This window comes from Falco naumanni, chromosome 11, assembly GCF_017639655.2.
Source record: "Falco naumanni isolate bFalNau1 chromosome 11, bFalNau1.pat, whole genome shotgun sequence".
Classification (NCBI taxonomy): domain Eukaryota; kingdom Metazoa; phylum Chordata; class Aves; order Falconiformes; family Falconidae; genus Falco; species Falco naumanni.
Genome location: NC_054064.1, coordinates 22,427,268 through 22,450,037, shown reverse-complemented (window position 1 = coordinate 22,450,037; position 22,770 = coordinate 22,427,268). Strand labels below are relative to the sequence as shown.

The window sequence follows — 22,770 nt, the reverse complement described above, 5'->3', positions numbered from 1 at the left end:
CTGGGACCAATTAGATTAAAGGGAGTCTGTGGCTGAGAAAACTGCTTCTAGTCTCCTGGCATTACATTTCGATTAATACTTTCTAGGCAAATACATAATGAAAAAGTGGTGCCCGCAGTAATCCCCCAAAGCACATTGTTTCCCTATAGCTTTATATACTTCCAACTGTGTACTCCTTGCCGTAGAGGGCACTTTGCAGGGCCTAAGTGGAACAGTACTTTCTTTTTCTTAATACAGCACCTTTATCTTAATACAGCACCAATCAAAACACCTGCATCTCAATAACAATGGCTTAAAAATATTCACAGGGCTGAAATACAGCAGCTCTTCACCATCACAGCAACCACAGAAGTGGTGTCATAACAGAAAACCAAAAGCTAAAGAACTACAGGAGAAAGGGGCACATGTACTGTCTGAAGAGAAAAAGTGACACTGTTTCCAGAAAGAGAAAGGATATTTAACATGGTAAAAAAGAAAAATTCATATGAGATGAAAGGTGATCTGAGAGGGAATTTAGGATGGAGCAAATCAACTAGACAGAGGAGTGTATGTAAATGAAGAATAGTTAATTACAAGGTTCTTAAAAACATTTATGCAAGGAGAAACTGGCAGGGAGGTTTAAGACTTAAACAGGAAGCTGGGGCATAACTGCAGAAAAGCTGCGGCATTAAAGAATTAAAGATGGCAATTCCTTAAGGTCAATAAAAGAGAAGGCTTTGAAAACGGTATCATTGGGCAGCAAAAATTTGCTGAAGCAGAGGCACTACCCAGCACAGCAAAATGGGGAGTACTGTGTGACTTTTTGGAGAGTATCTGAGAATGGTCAGAGGGTATGAAATTAGATGTTGCAGCACTCAATGAGGGAATAAACTTTCAGGCAAGAGGAAATGGAGTAAGACCAGCTGAAACTTGACTGGTGACATTTGTGGTGAATGCTGAATAACTAAAAATGAGAAATTGAAAATATCAGGATTTAATGTCTTGGATCATTAACATCTGAAGTTGGATCTTCTAGCCAAAAAAGTTGTTGGAGTCCCAACAGACCTAGGTTTAAACCAATTAACTCTATTTTCTAGTACTGTGGGGTTACTTACATGTGAAGAAGCAAGGAAATTACAGATAAATGTTCTGCTTACTCGCATACTCAGTTTAATGAAACAACGTATAGAAAAAGAAATCTAATGAAAAAGGAAGGGCATCATTAATTTTGGCATCTAAAATCAAATGAAAAAAGATCAGCTGATTAGTGGTGTGCATTATGTTCTTTTAACCTCTTCAGTAATGTGTGCATGTCACATTATATAACTATTACAATGAATAAACCTGGAAATGAAATAAGTTAGGATGGATCCTTGTGTTCGTCCCCTGACTAGTGGACAACTTGTCTCATTAATCTGTGTAGCAGTCTTAAATTAAACAGCATTATTTGTTGTGATTTATGGCTAAAAGTCTTAGAGGTTCACTGAGAAAATCTTGTGCTGCTTTTTTTCAGAGCACTGGGCTAATTTTTATGACTTGTAGTGATTGGAACAGATCATAAACTCTCATAACTTGTAATGACTACAAACTACTACAAACTCAGATATTCTGACAGAGAATGTGGGCACCATGAAAGGTGGCCAGACACATGTGGACATAGGACAGTGGGGTACTCTGTCCTGTCCAGATTCATTCTTTAATTGGTATAACCACTGTTCAAGCAGCACTGGGGTAAAGCTAAAAACTGCTAACTCTTACCTAAAAATTAAGATCTTTGAGAAACATAATGGAAAATATTGAAAACAGACAAAACAGTAAATATAAGAGTAACGTTACTGCATTCATTATACATGCTTTTTGAGTATCACAGATCCTAGACATTCCAACATTAAAAATAATTCTTCTTTTTTAGAAATAACAGTATGATTCTGGTTCTAAATGAACTTTAGGAATACTTAGCTATGCCTAGTACTTCCACAGGGTCTTGGGGCATATTATTTAATCTCACAGGTGTCTCTGGAGCTTTCCTTATGGAAAGGAAACCACCCTTTTGTAACTTCTGGGACATTGCAATGAGTTTATTAGGGTTTGAGTGGCCTAATTCTACTGCTTTAGACCAGGGTGGTGTTAAAAGAGAATTGAAAATAAATGGCTTCTGGGGTAGTTAGTCTGTGGGAGAAATTTATATCCTACATAAAGCTTATGGGCAGAACCTGCTTCCTGCATCGGCAGAAAAACTGAAGATGACAACTTGTTTTTCATATCCAGGTCAAGGCTGGCATAGTTGGCAATTAAGGAAGATTCCTTATGGCTGTAAACTACAAACCCACAGTATTTGGTCCCACAGACATCAATAAGAGCATTCAGAAGCTGGGTTTGGTGATGCCAGCCTTGACTCAAGGGGGAGCTGAGGGATCCCAAGTTTGCAAATTGAGTAACTGATACACAAAGGCACTGGAAAGGAATAAAATAAAATTTTATAAAAATATTTTTCTTACTGTTCCTTTTCAAATTTAATTCTGCTTCTGGCTTTCTCTTGCTCTCCTTTAAATCAGTTAGAGATATCTTTAAATGAAGGAGGAACAGGATTCAACAGTTGGTTTTGTTCAGTGCAAGCGGCTAGATATGCTAGCATAGATCCAAGTAGCCAGACTGTAGATTATGTCTTTTACTAAAATACTTGGTGAAAATAATTGTTTATAATTGGGCCAAGCTTTGCTGTTGTTTGAAAACAATCTGGTAGATGTTAGGATACTTTTACAGACAATGAAAATGAAGAACAGAGTAGTACTTGTCCAAGTTCAAGGTCAGGTGGCAGAACAAGAGCCATCTGTGTCCGTCCCATAGTAGAGGTTCATCCTTCGTATTGTGAGTCCATTGCGCCTTCCAGAGAACAGTCCACAGACTGTATGAGGTAGTGTTGCCACTGTAATTTTCATTTACCGCCATACAAAAATTTATGGGTTTGGTTTTTTTTTTTACTACTTTGCATGCAAATAAGTAAAATGTGCATGAAAAGAACAGAGGTTTGGAATAATTTCTGGCACCTGAGAGTCCCTTTATATTTCATGGACTAAAGAATGGAAAACTGTACCAGGTGCACATTTGTGTCACATTTCTCCCATCAAAATATTCCAAATCAGCGCTGGTAGAGTGGCTAGGAGCGGTTTCTTTTAAGTTTAAGATAGCCACAAATAGGACACATTTGCCTTTTCACATCTAGCACTTCTAGTTTTTAATATAGATTCATGTCCAAGTGTATTTTTATCTAAGCTCTATTAGACAGAGATTGTTAATCTTCTGTATGAATTGTTCATAGGGTTTTCCCTGTGCATGTGCTAGTTCAATGATGCATTTTCATATGAAACACATAAATCCTTTTTAAGCAAAAATAAAAGCACAAAAATCCAAATCAGTTCAATTACACTTGCAGATTAAAATAAAACTGTAAAATACATATATATATATAGTATCGAGATGCTAACTCTATGAATTTTTGATCAGCTTTAAAAATGTAAATCTTGGATTTGATTAGATTAGTTCTGGAGTAATCTACACTGAATAAATCTGCCTTCCTTTCAAGTGATTTGTCAGTGTTTATAGTAGGTTTGTACACACAGCTTTCACCATTATTTTCTAGGCAATAAAGGCAGCCATGCAGAAAAGCCACCCATAAATGTCACAAAACAGAGATATTTTGTTGCATTCCAAGGGCTTTGAAGGTCAAGTTCAATTCAGTTAGCTCACCCGGCATGAGAGGAGTGTGATATGATGATAGAATGTGTGTTTGGGTAGGATATATACGTTACTGTCCCTGTACTATTCTATCAGGATAACAGATCAGTGAGAGATTAAACTTTACTGCTTGGAAGAATTTCTTTTGGAAAACTATCAATTTTTATGATTTCCTCTAGCTCCTATTGAGACGCTTTGCAGAAATAATGAATCCAAAGAATTTACAGCTTTTAGCACAATGGAGATTGGCTCCCGATTGTGGCTTTTGGGTGCTATTCTGCAGGTACACCATTCAGCTGTGTGTATTCACAAAATAGGTCTCAGATCATGGATTTTATTATAAATGTGAAATTGCATTTTGCTTCCTTCTGATGAAAACTAGTTCACATGAAATTATTTTCCTAATTCCTAGATGTGTGAGGTCAGCACAAAAGGCAAAGATTGTCCGCAGTGGATTTGTTGGAACAGCCAAGGAGTCTGTTCTGCAGTGTCCCACCAGGCCTTGCCATAAGCTCAGTGTTTTGTGGATACCTTTTTTGGGTTTTTTTCTCTTTTTTCCTTTTTTTTTTTTTCCTTTATTAAGAGAAGATTTGATCAATAAAGCTCCTAATTAAATTGAGGCCACTGCCTTGATCAGTGCTTTTATTGAGTTTCAGTGCCCTGATTTAAGGAGCTCCCTAGTCAACTGAGGGATATGTCATCAACTTCTTAAGCAGTGTATGAGCAGTCATTATGTTCTGTAACTATAATGCTGCATATTCTTTGCTATGTGGAGTCTCCCTTGTGGCAACTTCTGATAACCTCTTGCTCATGTTATCCAAGGATGAATAATGAACAGACTCCTACATGCAGAAGGAATACAATTGTACTCAGTGGGCGAGAAATTTTGTTTAAATTTCTGCTGGTCTGCAACATTTTCCTGTGATTGTATCAGTAGAAGCGAGTAAAGCAGGGTCAGATCATGCCAGTACTTGAAAGGAAAGTCTCTGCCAAAAATGTACAGGCCGTTTGCCCCTCTGTGTCAGTACAGACGCTGCATTGCTCAGTGCAGCTCTTCCTACAAATGAGATCTAAAGTGTAGGCCTGCCTTCTTTTTTTCATTTGGATCATAATATTGTTGGATCTGCTTCTATGAGTGTAGAGTGTTTAAACACAGCTGAATTGCATCCTAGATGGAAAGCTCTATGCTGTAGTGCTGTGATAATAATATGACCGTTAAGGTATACTATAAAAAGTGCCTTGCTGAATTCTGCATACCTTCATCCAAAACCAAACTAAAAACCCACCCTAGAAATGAATTCAGTGTATATCCTACAGATGGCATGTTGCTCTTGCACTGGAAAAAGATAGAATGAACCTAATGTGACCATCCCAGCAAATAACACATCCCTCACATGCCTCCATTTGGTCAAAAGTTTGCTGCCCCAAAGGGTTCTGTGCCACAGAAATAGTTCAGTATCTACATCTAAATCTTGGCTTTGAAGATCTCTTCAGAGATGTCACTGCCATGCTGGTGTCTAGCTTCTTTATCAATCTTTTTAGAATATTTTTTTCTTCTAATCCCTTCTTCTAAGCCTCCGATAGAGAAAACAGCATAAAGAAAAGAACAAGAATTAAGCAGGGAAAGTGTGTTTTCCTCACTAAAAGTAGTATGTTCCCAGCTATATGGCAGCAAATTTAAATTTCCCGTTATGAACCAGCTGGTCTCAGCCTAGACTTCTCCGTAATTAGGTCTTGCTTTTCATTGGCTATAAATGATTATGCCTATTGAAATGTTCCAGAAGCAGACAATGCTTCGAGGCATCAAATAATACATTTTACTTTTCTGATGGCATACATTGCAACTATGTATGGACGAGTTAGGCTACAGCAGGTTTATCCAAAGAAAACAGGGAGATTTCTGAGTCTGATGAAGGAAAGGGCCTAAGGACCTTGCCAAAAAAATTTAGAGCCCGGGTTACTTGGTTTATGTAACTGTCCATGGAGGCTGCTGTTCCCTCCTGCCAACCCAGGACATCAAGGTTACAGCTGGAGAGTCTCTTGGTCAAACACACACAGACACACAAAACAGAAGAAAAAGAAACTTGAGGAAGAAAAGACCTCCTGCAGGCTGGCCAAAGAACATCACCTCCGCTTAAGAAGAGCTTTCTAATTCATGATGGTCCTCAATTTTTTGGGGAAGACCAGTTTGAAAAATCTTGTCTTTCTACTATCTGAATTTAGACCTTTGCCTGGTGGCTGTGAAGGAGGTTTCTAGCCCTTATATTCAATACTTGTATCTTATATTTCAGAGCAGAGCCAACTATTCAGCCAGACCTTGAAAGAGCCCATATGCCTTCTCACACTAGACAGTGCTTTTATCCCTGACACTGGAACAAGATATTAATCTGCATTGTGTTATGGTGCACTGGCTATCTGAGGGTGCCTAACTCAAGATAAAAATGAATAATCACCACTTGCTTCTATTTCCCTTTTCATGCTTCCAAATAGCAGGTATGCTGCATACACTGTGGCAGAGAGAACATCCAGAGCAACTTCCCAAAAGTGCTGACATCCCAAAGAACAGTATGAGATGAAGCTGGTGTGAAGGGCCAGAGTGACAGACTGGGAAACATTTCTTTTGTCTTCCAATATTATCTGGCCTTTAGAAGAAAATTGACAGGTGGGGCCAATTTTTGTCAGCTTCATGTCCAGTATGACATTCAGGGATCTTTATAGTGGAAAATTCAATAGAGGAAGTTTGGGCTTGTCCAGATGGTGGTAGGCAATTGCATTTCACTTGTATGAATTTCTAGTTATGCAGTTTTTGCTCTTGAGAATCAACTTTCCCCTGCAGGTAGAAGTGAGCTGCAGGCAAGTGAAGGTTTCCAGCATAAGGCATTTTCTTCACAGATGTGCAGCCTGAAAATCCATAGAATATGGGGTTGTTACAACATTTTATTTACTTTAATTTCTTCTGTCCCTGCTGATGTCATATGTGTAATTTTATCTGATTTTTTTTTTTAATCTAGAAGTTAGGATTTCTGAAGGTTACAGCCCAGTGTAGTGTTTGCTAATCATATAGGTATGTGTTTAATATCCATTCCTCCTGCTGTGTACCAAATGCACTGATGATTTTACTGCTAGGAACAGAAATTGCATTTATTTCATTTTAAGTTTAGAAGCCCTCACTTTCCCATTCCTGTGAGTTTTTGAAACAAGAAATTGAATATTTCTGATATTTTGGATAAAATAACAAAGAAATGATAGGCTTTTAATAACTACATCTTTTTTCATATAGAGAGATCCACAGACCAGAGGTCTGCTGGTATTTTATTGTTTTCTAAGAACCTTTCTTGATGCATCTGTGGGCTTTTTGTTGCTTTTCTTCTGGTTTATGCATTTTGAGTCTATTTCTGGTTGAAAGAATCAACTTTTTGAAAGGGATTTTTCATGAAAATGTTGGCAGCTATAGGGTGCCTTTCAGAGTGGTTGTGAAAACCACTCAGTTAAGGATTCATTCTATGATGTTGCCTGTCACGAATCTTTATATATTTCTACAGAGAAGAAAGAGAGGTCATCTATGTGAGGTATATCTAGCAGGGTAAGAGTTAATAATCACATATGGGTGGTTTTTTCTTTGAACTTTTTCTCAGCAGGTGAAAAATAGCTACAATCAGGTGGTAGTTCAATAAGTAGTAACAACCAACTGCCAGGTTGAAAGATCACAAATTCTTGTACCAGCAGTTCTATTATAGGGAAGTGTACGTCAGCCTCTGTGTGTGTCTGAAAGTTTGCCAAGCTATTGATAAGAAGAGCTGGGCAATAATCCAGAGTAAGAAAGAAAAAGTGCCATTTGAGAGCTGTGCTGCAGAGGGTTTTTTCCCCCCTTTTTAATAGTACTTTATCATGCAGAGACTACTTCAGCATTTATATAATATGCATCTACAGCTACTGATGAAGTTCACTGTAGTTGTGGAGGACATTGATCAATCAGTAAAAGCAGTTTTAGATTAAATATTCTTAACAGATATTATAGAATGAATCATCAACAACCTTCTTTAAAGTGTGCTTCTCTGCCATGGACATTTTAACAGGCCAGATCTTTTAAGCTACTGGATAACTTTAATTTGCAGTATAAAATGAAGTAGCAGACTGTCCAAAGGTGTGCCTTGCTCAGAAGTTTAAGTTGCCTTGGTGGTACTGTAACTTTGTGGTTTGGGAAGATGGAAGCTGTGCTAATGATGTGTTTGTGCCTTGTTGGGAGTAGAGGTTGTTTGCATACGGAACCGTAGGCCAGAAGTAGACTGCTGAAAGAAATACAAGTTCAGCTTATATTAAGCAGGAAAGGAGTGTGAGAAACAATGACTATAGGATACAGAGAACTCAAAGCGCTGGAAAGCCTGAAATCACTTTAAAGGATAAGAATGTCTCCAGAGCAAAAAGTACTCCTTCTTATCAGGCTTTGATTTAGGACAAGAGGGAATAGTCCACATATTAATTCCTGAAATCTGGCAATGCTTTGCAATTTGAAGGGCTCAGGGTGACTAGGACTTTTCAAATGTAGTAACTTATGTATGATAGCATATGGGAGACCTTCAGAATACTTTGTTACTACTTGAAAGTTTGAAGTTCATCATCTTACATAAATTCATATTATTATCCAAATACTGTGTTGTTTGTGATGGGAATGCTGTATGTAATAAAGTTATGCAGTTACCTGAGATTAAATGTCAATAGTGATAATCCTCCTATATGTAAACAGTGAAGGCTTTTAATATAGACTACTGCTGCTGCTATGTCAATTGTTTGGACAATACTGTGCTGATTCCTGGTTTTGTTCATTGCTCAGATCTTACCCCAGTGAGCCCGAGTAATGTGCGGATTTCTGACTTTCATGAAAGAAATGTTTGAATACGTTTTATTTTGCTTTGCAAAACGCTATGTCGAGCTATTATGAACCTAGATACACCACCATTCATACAGGACTACATTGCAGATCATGGTTAAAACTGAATTATCTAACAAGTTTTCAATAAATGCTAACAGTAAAAGAGGTACAATGAGACATATTCTTAAGAGCTCTTCAGCTGCCATAACTACAGAAAAGGCCAGGGCTTCTACAGAGGAGGCAGGCAAGAAGTAATGTCTTCTATTCATGTCTTCTCAAACGTCGTAAGCTATGAACACAGTCCTGATTCAAGGTACATTCTCCAAAGAAATGTTTTCCAGGCCATACAGAAGGAAGGCTAAAAGTCACACTTTTCTTTCATTGTATTTCTATGTGGTTTTGTGTATACTGCATTTCTTGCCTTGCTTCTCCATTGCTGAACTTTATTTCTGCTCTTACACCTTAGCTGCTTATGCTCCAGTTTAGCAAAGGTGCCCTTTTCCAGGGGAAAAAAACCCCATTTTTTTTCCTTTAATCTTAATTTTACTTTTTTTTGAACCCAAACCACATCTTCTGATATAACCCCTTACCAGCTTTGTTCTCTTCTCCTGAGAGAGAAATGTTGACAGCCATCTCCTGTGGAGCCTTTGAACATATTCAGGTTAACTTTCACTTCTGGAAGAGAAGAAAGTAAATCTTCAGCTACCGATTTTATGCAAATGTTGTTTGACACATGTATCTTTCTAAAAGAATCTTTGCTATATAGTCTTGTTCCCTCTTTGAAAACTTCTAGGACCCCTGCCTGAGTGTCCCTCCAGCAGCCCTGTTAAAGGGAGGTTCAGAACAAAAGAAAGAGCCGGAAGGTATATTTATTTCCAATACCAGTGAAATCAGTAAGGTATACTGAACTAGTGTGCTGAAAGAATTTCTTTTTATGCTTTGTTGTAACAGAAAGCAGTATTTAAGAGGATGCTCAAGACTATAAAAGAGAAAATTAAATAAAAATATTTTTTACATATAGGGGTCTACAAAATGAAACAAATTCAGTAAGTGTAGCCATTATTGTTTTCAGTTGGTATTATACTTGAGTAAAAAGCCAGAAACCCTGCATCAGTCCTACAATAAAAGTAGTATAATGTGCAGAGATATTAAAAAAGTGATTGAGTTATTCAGTATTCTCGTAAAGGTAGGTACTGTGAAACTAATACAGTATTACTGCATATCGTGTCATCTAAGAGACTTAAAGCTCTCATGTAAGTCTTTGCCTTTGATTTGTCCTTCCAAGTGCAGTATTATCATGTATCCATGAAAATAACAGAAAAAATGAATACTGTAAAAAATCAATTTCTGAAAAAAGGTTTATTTACAATTACTCTTTGGTGAATGGAACTGCATGAGTTCTAAGGGTTGTTCACTAGAGTGTTCCATAATATCATATTCAACTTTGGCACTTAACAAATTCAGGCAGTTAGTTATAACAGAAACAATAAACCTGAGAAACAACACAGTTTTAGGATAAAAGTTTAGGAGTAGCTTCTGTTGATTTATTTGTGATCTTAGGGAAGTTGGTTTCAGCCTCAGTTTATGCATCTGTGAAATGGGTTTTTACTGTTAATCTCACTAAGATGGGGATTTATTACTGCTTGTAAAATGGTTTGATACTCTCTGCTATACAATACATCCTAAGTGGCAAGGTGTTGCTCTTGGCCTAGAAAGTAGAATAAAGATTCTTAGTACATACTTCAGTAAAATTTACAACCTATGAAATTCCCTTCTTATGCTGAAAATATTTCCTTTCTTCCCCCCTGCTAGGCAACTGTATACAACACAAAAGATGTTTTGGTCTTATTATACTATCAGGCATTGTTGAACTATAAAATATAGTCTTGTCACCTCACACTTAATAGATTATGAAAGAAAAATGACTGAAACTTGTTCAGACTGTGAAGTTCTTGCCAAACTGAAGCTAATGAATCACCCTGGGTGCTGGTAAATATCCAAAACCAGATAATATGAAGGTTATAAATAGTTTCAGGGACTATGTTGACCAATATACACACATATACACCCATAAAAGTACTGTTGATATTGTTTTGTTTCCATTAAGTTTTTCATGAAATCCCAACCAGCATAGTAGTATGACACTCCTGTTTTTATTTCAGTTCTTATTTTAACAAAATAAATATAATTTGAAGCCTTAGAACTGTGACTCATGGCCTGCTTATTGATTTTGGTATGCACAGTAGTCAGAATGAGCCTGTTGGCCTGAGAAAGAACTGAAACTGAAACTAGGATTATATTTTTGTGAAGACTGAATAAAGACTTGAGAAGAAACTGTTTAGTTCTAGTGTGTGCTTTCTGCACAGTGGAATCCTAGGTATTTCAGTACAGGTACTCTGACCTGGAGCGCATCCACTTTTACATCCTTTTTTTTTTTTTTTTTTTTTTTTTTTAACTGTGAATGAGCAGATACTTAGATTTAGTGTCATTAACAAAAACTCCATCACTCTTCTGCTATAGGATCCTGTATTCATAAATATGGTAATGTTCTTCTTGCAACTGTCATCTAGACTAGACATGTACTATAGTGAATGAAATAAAATGTTACAAAAGCTAATATACCATGCAAGTCACACAGCTAAGAAACTCTAAAATATATCTTATTTTTTGTGTAGTTGTCACTGAATATGTATAAAAAATGTTTAAAATTGAATATAGACATTTTTATTTAAATGTTGCAACACCAAACTATCTACACTAATTTATCTTAGAAAAATATAAAGATGGATTGAGATTTACACAGGGGATGTTTCCATGTTAGAGAAACATTTCTTTTGTTAAAATACTATTTGCATTCATGAGAACTGAAAATTAAGAAGGAATAAGATTTGTTTCTGTGCAGGCTTGCTAATTAATGTTGGTTTAGCTCTCCCAAATGGTAGAATGTGTAAGTATTTAAAATGTTGATGCAGACAAATTTTGAAACTAATTACAGTCTGGTATTCATCCCTCTTTATAGCTTCATACTCCTCTGTCATATCCTAACATCAAGTAAAATTCCTGGAGTTTCCAATGCTAAATTTTAAGTTTTGTCAGAGGAAAGATAACAAAATCCATTTATCTGCAGAAAGGGAGATATTACAAGAAGTACTTACTGAAAAATAGTGCCTGTATATTTTTTTTCTTGAGCAGGTAAAAGAGGGAGGAATTTAAAGGGAACAAATTATTTTTAGAGGTGTTCTTTAGAGTACTCTTAGTCACTGTGCATACTGCCTCACTTGATGCTTAAGAAGGCTAAAATTATAAGTAGATGGCTTGCTGTTTTTCAATATTTTTACAGTGAAATTTATAGAGCCACTGAAATTCCAATTTGCAATAGTCTTCCCTCAGAGAATGCATATTGTTGGATCTCATGCCTTCCATAAAAATTAAAGTGGAACTGAATACTAAAGGCAAGCTTCTTGTGTTCAGCTTGATAAGTAGACATTATGTTTGTGTATGGCTAGATTTCTTTCCCCAAAATAGTTAAAACAGATGCCTTGATTCCTTTTTGTTGTAAAAGTTCCTTTCTCTCATTGCACTGTTATAGTTAGTGCAGGTTCTTTCTGGCTAAGAAACACACACAGAAAACTCTTTGCTTTTTAAACAATATTTTATTTCAGAAGAGAATAAAAGAAAGCCATGCCTTTTCCTTTCCTCCTACAGTACAATATATTTAAAGCAAAGAAATATAAAAATCAGATGGCATCCTAATGAAGGCCAAGAAATCTGGCTAAACAATCTGAACTCTTTTCGAGGCAGAGGCTCTTTAGAACAGCTCCCCCTGAGCAGCACACAAAACTGATTGCAATGTTTTCAAGTTCAGAACACATCTGCACAAAGTAAAGGAAGCAAAAAATTGTATTCAACAAACCAGGAGGATGGAATGTGTGGAAGTCAGGTACTGGCATCACACAGGGCAGTATTGCTGCTTCCTGCACTGGACGTTTTGGTTGCAGCATGCTCTTGTAGTGGAATAAGACTCTAGATTCCCCTTTAAATATTTGCAATAAATAATACAACTAATCCAAATGCCCTCTCATTGCTTTATGATTATCACTTGCACTGCACATCTTGGCTGCTCTTAACACTTACAAGACCTGATATATAGCTAAACATTTCTGACTCCATCTGGTACAAAGAGAAGTGACACAGAAGTGCTCCCCAGCCAGTTTATTGCAATTTAATGTAAATCTGTTATAATGCAGCTGATGAAAAGTTCAGTGGCTTCCATGAATTCTGAAAGCTGTGATTGGGTTGTGGCTGCTGTGCTGCCCTCTGAAGATTTGCTGGGCTTAATTTTACATTGCACAGCCATTAGCCGACTAAGATTCCTCACTGAATTGCGTTGCCAGATACTACTCTTCATCATCCTCTTCCCTTTCTCCTCACAGTGACCTTATTCACCCAAGTTTTCCATCTCAGTCTTTTGTTGCTTTTATCTTATAAATTGCAGCCTCCTAATAAATCAAAACAGATAGAACCATGCAGTTGACCCTGTGGGAAAATTACTTTGTGGGGGGAATTAGAGAAAACTGGGACCTAATAGAGGCATAGTATTACAGAAAGCTTTTTTAGGGTAAAAACCAGCTATCACTTTCAGGATGGTTGGAATGCATAGAATCAATGTTACTACAATTCCCTAAGCAACACATCCTGCCAGCTCAGCACATGCCGATAGGAGTAACAGTAATGGAGGATGGAGCGGAGACACCGTGGCCATGCTCTGTTGTGCTCCCTGCAGGAATGGGAACTTGATGGCATCACACAGCTGATAAGCTGCATACCAATTGTCACATGAAGAATGTATGATATGCCCGTGGCTGAGCCAACCATTGTGGTGAAATGACTTCCTTCAGATGAAATGATTTCATTGTAATATTAATGCACACCTCCATCTCAAAGTCACCTGCCTCCAAGGTACTATCACACCTCACTGGGCACATGATAACAGTCAGTAACAACTAGACTTACTTAAGTTCCACCTAAATGTGAAGGAAATGGAGTAGTCCTGGACTGAAATAAGCCCAAAGCAGGGGAATTGTTGCCTAAACTCCCAGATTACCCAGCCCTGATTTGGCGTTCACAAAGTTAGGTCAGGCTGACCTGCTCTCTAAGTTGTTATGAATGAGGGGACTTCTAATCAAGGGAGTCAGCCTTGGGAAGGATGAGAAACAAAGAACAGATAGTAAAAAGAACACCATTATCTAGGTTATGCAGAAGGAAGCCTTTCAGTGAGGATAGTTCTGGTTATGAGAAGACACAGGTTGATAAAGTGTTGCAATCCACTGACATCAACAGAAAATTAGTTGAAAGTAGGACAAAGATAATTGTGTAGTGGGAAATCGTGACCTCCAGCTCAAATAGCCCCTCCAAAAGAGGGCAAAGCCCCACTCGAGGAGCATGCGTAGCTAGTAAAGAGCTTCAGTAGTGCTATCTGAGGATGCTTACTAATTTGCATTAGAAGCAAGAAACTTGTAACCAATTCTGTGTATTATAAATGAATATGCAATGTATTATGAAGTATAAAAAGTGAACAAATGAGGGAAGAAGTTAGGGAAGACTCCATTGTAACTTCTGGGATCAGTCAACAGGCTGAACCTGTCTTCTTCCCCACAGGGATGCCTATTGGGTAAGAACTTTATCTTCTGCACACTAAACTAACTTATGCTATCTGTGATTATTATTAGTGATTATAGTTTGGTTGTATATCACTTCAAGCTTGTTTTTGCAGGCAGTCCCTATCACTGGCAATCACGAACCTTAATTTTTCATGATTTTATATTAATAAAGAGTGTTACTCCATAAACTGTTAGTGTTCATCCTTCATGGGTGCTAGCAGTCACTGGCAGCAGGTAACATACTCGAACAAAGTGGAAGACCTGCTGAGGGGTCCTGCTTATGCTGTTGGCACATTTCCCTGAACAAGTCAGTCAAATCACCCTCTGATCCAGCAAGGCTGTTCAGTGAAGGGTCCCTGTAATGGGGCACTGACAGACAGGTTGGGCACAAGGGTCTCGGCTTTCCAAGGTAGGCTGGAAGACAGATCAAACACCAGGGTTTGAGAAAATCTCCCCTGCCCCTTTCACATGACAGACCCCCGTAATGTACTATTTTGGACATTCTTGTGTGGGGGAATACAGTAATACACCCTCCATATTTGCTGTGTGCTGTCTGTGATTCTTGCTGTTTTCTGTGTCCAGAAACTGAACCAAAGCATGGAAGCAGTGCCAACGGGCCTTGTGCATGGGCACGTAGGTTTGCTGTGTAAATGTTGTTTCTTCTGCTCAATATTTTAAATAGCTTCTGCAGACTGTCAAATGACCTTCCAGAAAAGAATAGATCCAACTTACATGATTGCAATCAGATCTCGCCTTTCATTCCTCTGTTGCCATCGCAGCACATGTGATCTTGCCATCGTATATAAAAGTGGTCTTAAATGTGTACTCTGCTGGTTCCTGTTAGTCGGTGGTATTTGTAGACAGAAATTGGGGTGATCAGGTTCTGTAATCCAGCATTAAGTGTTACTACATACTTACATAGGCCCTTAGACAAATAAATTTCCCCCCTTCGATTTTCTGTATATATTACTGTTTAGAGGGATAGAATTACACTCCATAGGGTGATTAAACTGTGGCAAATTAGGTAAAGCTAGAATGTAATTAAAGTACAGTAAAAACACCTGTAAATGATCATTGTCCCAGTCCTTCAGGGAAAATTTAAAAATAACCTTTACAATAAAGTATCATGTCTTGAATCTTTACACATGCCAACTAAGGTGTTTTGTCCTTAAGTACTTTGTCTAGAAGTAATTGATTGCAATATTTAAAAATAGCTAAAAATGAGGAGAACACCATAATTCTTGTAAGTTTTTCTCCTACAGACTGGGGTGTTACCCACAGAAAAGGTGGTATCTTTCTGTGGATACATTCACCAGTCCAGCCAACTGGGTAGGTTAGTGGTGGAAAGCAAAGGCTAATTAGATACAGGCTTCAGATCTGTTACATTATTAACAATAGAGGTCATCTTGTCCAAGATAACAATGCCTCACTTTGTAAATTCGTGAGCCTTGAATAAGGCAGAATGTTGTGCTGACTTCGCTGACCATCTATTCTAAAATATTTAAGGTTAGAGTATGAGGTTTATTGCACAGGAATGATTTAAAATTACTGCACAGTAAATACAATCTGTAGTGAACATCTTCACAGCAAACTTTGTGGGGTATGGCTTCAGAGGACATTTTCATAGATGGCATTTTCACTTTGTATATTTGTCATTTATCTGGAGCATCGATGGTTTTGAGTGGAGACCGGTGTGGATGTTTACATAAAATTTAAAACTAATAGATGATTTTTGAAACAAACAAAAAACCTGAGTTTTTTTCTTAACAAAATTGATTCATTTCCAACCAGTTCTAAAAGAAACTCTCAAAACCTCTGAAATGCAAATTTATTGAAATAATATGATCCAGTCACCTGTCTCCTTGTGCTCCTGCAGCAAGGTGACTGCCATAAAAATAATTTCACATAAAGCTTTCTGAAGTGTTTTTCCTTCATCCTACAATAGAAGATGTGTATTTTTTATTAAAACCAATTCTTAATTTTAATAATTGATTTTCTTCTTTTCATTACAGAGAAAATCCATTGTTGCTGTGAGTTTCATTGCAGCATTCCTCTGTCTGATCATCATTCGTCTCACAAATGAAGTTACTTTCCCTTTGATCCTAAACTGCTTTGGACAAACCAGTGTCAAATGGATGCCATTTTCTAATGGTCAAAGGCAGCCTCTGAGAACTCACTATGGATATATAAATGTGAAAACACAAGAGGTAAGACATGGTATCAAGAGCACAGAAAAATGGACCAGTAGACTTCTCTTTCTTTTATCCCATGTAACTTTGCAACCAACCTGCCCAGTGTAAAAACTAAAGCAAGAAATGTTTCTGAACAAAGTGTTTTTATTGAAAATGTGCTACCATTTAAATCACCATTGATTATTTTTTTATTTTATTTCTGTTGTGTCTGTGGTGGAGAGAGCAGTGAGCTGGCCTCAAAACTGTACTTGGTTGCAGTGAAAACTCATGTTTATCTAAGAAAGAGAATTTGTTAGGTTAATTTCAAAATTCAGTCCCTTTAACTCATAGGAAATCTTTGTGTGTGTGTTTACAATAAAGTCCTAAAAATGTTTAATTTTTCCTGGGATACCCAAGGATGAAGTATTTTTTTTGTGTTTGGGTGTGCATGGAAGAGGTAAAGGGAATGATTTGTGAAATGAACATATGTGAGTCTACAAAATTTATAAAGCTAGAGTTTTACTAGATTTTTCTGGAACTATTACATTAATACTTGGTAGCTATGTGAAAGCCAGTTATATATTTTCCAGTTTGTATTTTAAAATGCTTTGGCCCGTATCTGCTTTGCAAAATACTTTTCTGTATGATAGAAATATGTGTGTGGCAAAATTAGATTTTACAAGGACTCCTCCTTTAAACTGTCCTAGTTGGCAAAATATCTAATGACACTGTTGGGGTTTGGTGCTGGTGGTGCTTTTCCCCCAGATGCTTCTCTCTCTTTCTCTGTGTACTATTTATAACAGATGTAAACTTACAAAGTAAGGTAACAAAAAATTAACTCTTTCTAAAAGTTGTTTCTGATCAGTTATAGCACTGTCAGTCATGAGAAATACTTGCACTTACTGCTACTTTTTCTTATAAACAAGCAATTATTATTAATGAATGAAATTTATTCTTATAAAAGCTTTTATAGAGGATGAAAATACCACTTCACGACATTCAGTCTTATAATGTATTGGACAAGCTAGTTATTATTTTACCTTTAGAGTGTTAAATATGAAAATCAGAATGAGAGAGGGTTATAGTTTTCAGGGGGCAGCTTCTTTTAAAATTCTGTAGCTTCTAATTCTTGTTCATGTAAGATGCAGCACTGAGTATATTGGAGGCCAAAGTACATTATCTACAAAGCAGAAAAAAGACGAGCACCAGAAAGGAAATCTGTTTGAGTCAGTATGTGAATCCTAGTCTCAGTGAAATGAATGGGAGCTACTGTTGAGTTCAAAAGGGCTAAGGCTCCATCCAGCATATCTTAAATACAAAAGGACCAGGAACCCACTGAAAATGAGAGGGCAGTGTGTTCTGCATGTCCCTGGGTTATTGCCACAGCAGCAGGCATGGAATCTGAATGAGGAGCTGCCATGGTCACTTGATCACTATCAGTCTCAACTGATAACTAGAGAGGAGAGGAGCATACTAATCCATTTTTATTCACCATTGCCTTCATACGAGGTTAGATGTAGCTTGTGGGAGCCTTAATTCATTCTTAAATTTGATAACACACTTGGAAATTCTAACAGTAAATGGAAATGAATGTCCTGAAAGTTGGTGACCAGTACCAATTAGTAAGACGTTGGACTCAGTTTGGCTTAGGTCATGAAGGACTCCTTAAACTTAGTAATTTTAATTGTTCCCCCCCTTGTATTTTCAGATTACATTAGTATTTGATAATTAAAATGATAATGAAGAAACTGAACATGCCTTGCTAATTGTGAACGTACTGTCTTCTGACTTAATTACTTCCCGTGAGAGGGTATTTTTATTGTGCTGCCCATGTAAAAAGCTTTTACACAGCTCATGTTCCTAACTCACACTCATAGCTTTCTCAGACTACAATTTTTATAACACAGATAGCTTTATAAAGTAAGTGTTTGTTTACTATTCACATTAAAATGGCCAGCAATTCTCAACTGTTCACAGAGATTAAAATCACAGATCTCTCATTTCTGTGTAAATACCGAATACATAGAATTTCTGCTCATTATGTATAATTAAGATATTCTGTTTAAATTTTTTATACTGCTATGATATGTAAGATAAGCAGAAGGTCCAGTCTGTGAGTACAGCAAATGCCCTAAACAAATGTGGCCAAGGTTTCTGCAAAATGGGAGACATGCCATCTCATCAATGGGCAAGCACCAAAAGATGAGAAAACTACACCATAATGAATGATCAGAAAATTATGTGATGGAAGGGAAGATAGGAGAGAAGGCTTTTTAAAACATGAATTTTGGCTTTCTCTTCTTTTTTTGTTGAGAGTACCTTTGCAGACCTGTTGAATGTGTTCATAGTCTTCTAGAGTGTCCCTTGAAGCCTGTCATCTCAACTGGGTCCTACATGTCTCCTGCTGTCCAGCAGCACTCCCTCCTGTTCCTCAACCACTTCTGACATCCTTCTCCTTTTCTTCACATTTGTTCTCTGTTCTCCTTTACCTGTTCCTTTCAGGCTCCACTCGAAGGCTTGGCTGCATGCAGCATGCCAGGGCTCTCTAATCCCAGTTTCTCAGGGTGCTTAAATAGTACATATGCAAAGTCAACAAAACAAAATGATTGATTTACCACCAACCCACTCAGTCACCTGACATGACAGGGAAGCTAGAAAATCTAGATGAACTACTAGTCTACCTTTCCTGTCCCTCCCTTGCATTCTTACTTTCTAAGGAAAAAGGAAAAAAAAAACCCCAAGACTTGAATCCATTTGAAAAAAAGTTGAAGTTAGGAAAAGCTGATTTCTTTTTGGGTAAGGCTGAGTGGGATGAGACTTGGAAACCTCATGAGATGGTGGAAAACCAGTTACTTGCTGGTTAATGCTGAAGTGATTAATGATTTGTATTAAAGAAGATCAGGAAATATGGTGAGATGAACATTTGTGTTTATCTCAAGTAAAAAATAGTGACATGTATGTTATTAGGTATGATCAGAATAACGCCATAAAGACGTATTTCAACGGTGTTGTTTATTTGATTTGACAGTATAATGCTACAGAACTTTTATTATTAAAAAGCCTGAAAAAAAATTCTAAGTTTACTATAACTAGATTATATGGGAGTGTTTAATATAAAATGCAAAGAGAGACATAACTTAATCCCTAATTAAGGCTGTACATAATACAGGGTTGTTGCTATGGTTTCCTTGATTTGTAGCTATAGCAACAGCTTTGGAAAAACTGACTTTATGTACAGTAAACATACTATATTTGAAATATAAATAGATGTGAAGTGTTGTACTATACTATAGTACAGGCCCATTATGTCTAGACACATTTTAGTTTGACTTTTGGGATATTTCTCTAGTAGATGGTTCTTCACCTAGAAAATTTGCATCCAGCGCCTGCTCTGCCTCCCTTCAAGAAAAGAGGATCCCTTAGTAGTCCTCCACAATGGGATCTCCTTTCCCTTTTCAATACCCACATCTGAGGGGATTCCATGAGATTTGCAAGAGAACGTGGCTGCCTGTTTTGGATTATATCTCTCTTGCTTAAGTACATGAATTTTGACCCTTCTGCGACAAAGTGTATGGGCAAGACGACATTTCTGTCCCTTATTTCCTTCACTTTGTACCTATAGATTTTTGGTGATAGGTCCCATGAAGTCCTTTAAGAAATGTCACCCCTATAGTGTTAGCTAGTTCTATCCTATTCCTTGTATTTTACATAGAAAATATTACTTTGATACAACTCCAGAGTGGTTACCTAGTTGAAATCTACTGTCATCTGAGCAAAATTCACCCCCCACCCCAAGCTGATGTAATGATTTTTCTTGTGTATCAAAAATGGGCAAGCAGATAAAAAGAAGCAAGTACAGCAAATATAACCTTCCTCCTTCTTTTGTACCACTCCTACTCTACAAAGAGTCTGGCAAAATTAATGAACATCATGTATTTAAATTGCAGCATTATGACATCAATTTAAAACCCATTAGCAGCTTGAAACTTTATGCTAGGCAAGTCTAATAGTGTTCTTGGATATTTCATTGTGCTTCCTGAAAGGTGAATATTGAATACATTTTTACTCTGCCATCAGCATTAAAATAATACAGCATTTTCTTACATACGTAAAATCTGAAATATAGCTGCAATAACACTTGCAATATAATTATAAGAAGTATATTCAAGTACTATACAAAGATTAAAACTGTTCTTGGAAAAGGGTAAGTTCTGAGATGACCTAAAATTCCTACATTAAACTGCAACTGTGAGATCTAATGGCTTCATGTAAAATGAATTCCGAGGGAGAGGAGAGACTTTGTGTCACGAACATTGAGAAATCTCACAGTATAGTGATGAGCACTAGATAAAAGGAACAGGCATTGTAACAGTTAATTTTTTTTTTTTAAATAACTTTTGTAACTGAAAACCTCTCCAGTACTGTGCTGTTATTGAAGAAAAAAAATTGGATCATATTATCACATAACATTTTGTCCCGTCACCTGAACAAACTAGTGTACAGACGTTAATTTTTTGCCAGTTGTGGCACACACAGCCATATATATGTGTGAACATACAGCCTGTCTAGTTTTCTTTTTTTCTTTTTTCCTTTTTGCCAGAAGTTCTGTGGTGGAACTTGGCTGAAATGAGTGGAGGTTTCCAAAAATGAAATATCCTAGGTATGAATAAAAATAGGAGGAGGTTACAGACTTTACACATATTTGTGTAGTCTTTTTTTTTCTTCTTTTTTTTTGGAGAATAAAGTAATTGTATTAAAAACCAAAAGCACCTGCAGTACAGAGGGAAACTAACGTAACATGCAGAAATATAGGCTATGTAATGTGCTATCTGACGGTAAGATAAGGCACATACCATGTCAACAGCAGCAAAAGCATAGTTGTGAAATGTGTTAGGAGTTAGGTAGGAAGGACCCCTACCAATCATGAGAGACCATGTCTTTATAAAACTTGAATAACTAAATTAAAGAATGCACAAAGAAAGTAAAGAATGTGATGAATGTTTTAATATTAGTTTCTTTCCAGATATGGGAAGTAAGACAAAATTAAAAAAGGACTGACATTTTTATATGAAATGCTAAAAATAAGTAAAGCTAGTGATCAGCCTGGGAAGGCTTACATTTTGCCTATTAGTGATAGCTGTAGAATGACACTTACTATGCAGAGAAACTTGGAGAACAGCACTGGCCTTCATGTCAAAACAGAAGGTACCAGACTGTGAACTTGCATGGTGTATTCAGCTAACTCCAGAGATGTTTGTTTCATACTCTGCTGGGAAGAACTGGGTCCTAGAGAGACTAAAAAGCTACATCAACTGTAACTCACTGTGACAGAAAGTTGCTTTAGTATTTAATTTCTGATACATTCATGACTTCCATCCTGTCTTTTCCTTTGGGATCTTATTCATTGTTATAGCTTAAGAATTCATACGATATTTTGTTAAGAAAAGGTCATCTGTTTCGTAGTCATTTATCATTTATATCCCTTCTAAGACAATTTTATGTCAGTTGTTCAGTTACACCATTTCAGCCTTAGTAATCACATAATAGTAATAATAGTAATAACAGTGGAAGTAAAACTAAACATGCCATATATTCCTCTGGATATTTTTATCCTTCTGCTATATAAATTTCAGGAATAACTTTTCTTGGAATTATTACAGAAGGATAGGCTACTAACATTTTTAATGACGATCACATTGCTTGTTACATTTCTGAGAGAGATTTGTATGGTGGGTTGTTGGTTCCCATCCCCCCAGCCCACTGTGTTTGGTAACTATACCAGAGCTCCCATTCCTGGATCTGGGAGCCATAGACACACACTTGAAAACAGAATTTCTGCGGAAGAGTTTAACCACCAAATGAGCAACCCCAGCACCACACCCTGTATTACAGAAATAGACGTCACTAAACAAATTATCACCAGAGTCCCCACTGCCATCTTTCTCTTTCCAACCCCCCTTTTGCCTGTGAGAAGAGAGAACCATCAGAATAAGCTGCAAGGTCCAGTCGAAACCACTCAGGCTGTTATGAGCCTACAGGAGAGAAGGGTGCACAGATGATATGTGTCCTCAGTAAAGTAAATCCTGCCAGCTCAGCCTTTTTCCTTCTGTATATATCAAATTAGCTTGGGTTTTTAAAGCTGCCACAACTCTGACGGTGTCTTATGAGGAAAAAGTCAAGTGCCAGGATAAATATATCAAGTATTCTATACAAAAGAATTAAATCTACTTCACACAGAGCCTGAATGTGATGAGTCAAGCAGTGCTGCCTGTGTGGCAGCTCTGCTTTTTCAGAGCAGGGACTAAGAAACTTGAGAAGAGATTACTATCAGCCAGTGAGCTGTGCCATCAAAAGT

At 37.1% G+C, this 22,770-nt stretch overlaps 1 protein-coding gene across 1 annotated transcript in view; it reads left to right on the top strand.

Moving 5' to 3' along the window:
* ST6GALNAC3 (ST6 N-acetylgalactosaminide alpha-2,6-sialyltransferase 3) overlaps positions 1 to 22,770 on the top strand; it is a 228,563-nt gene that overhangs the window by 88,227 nt on the left and 117,566 nt on the right. The window contains exon 2 of the mRNA XM_040611156.1: positions 16,257 to 16,451. Coding sequence (XP_040467090.1) covers positions 16,257 to 16,451 — 195 coding nt within the window. The remainder of the gene's footprint in view (positions 1 to 16,256; positions 16,452 to 22,770) is intronic.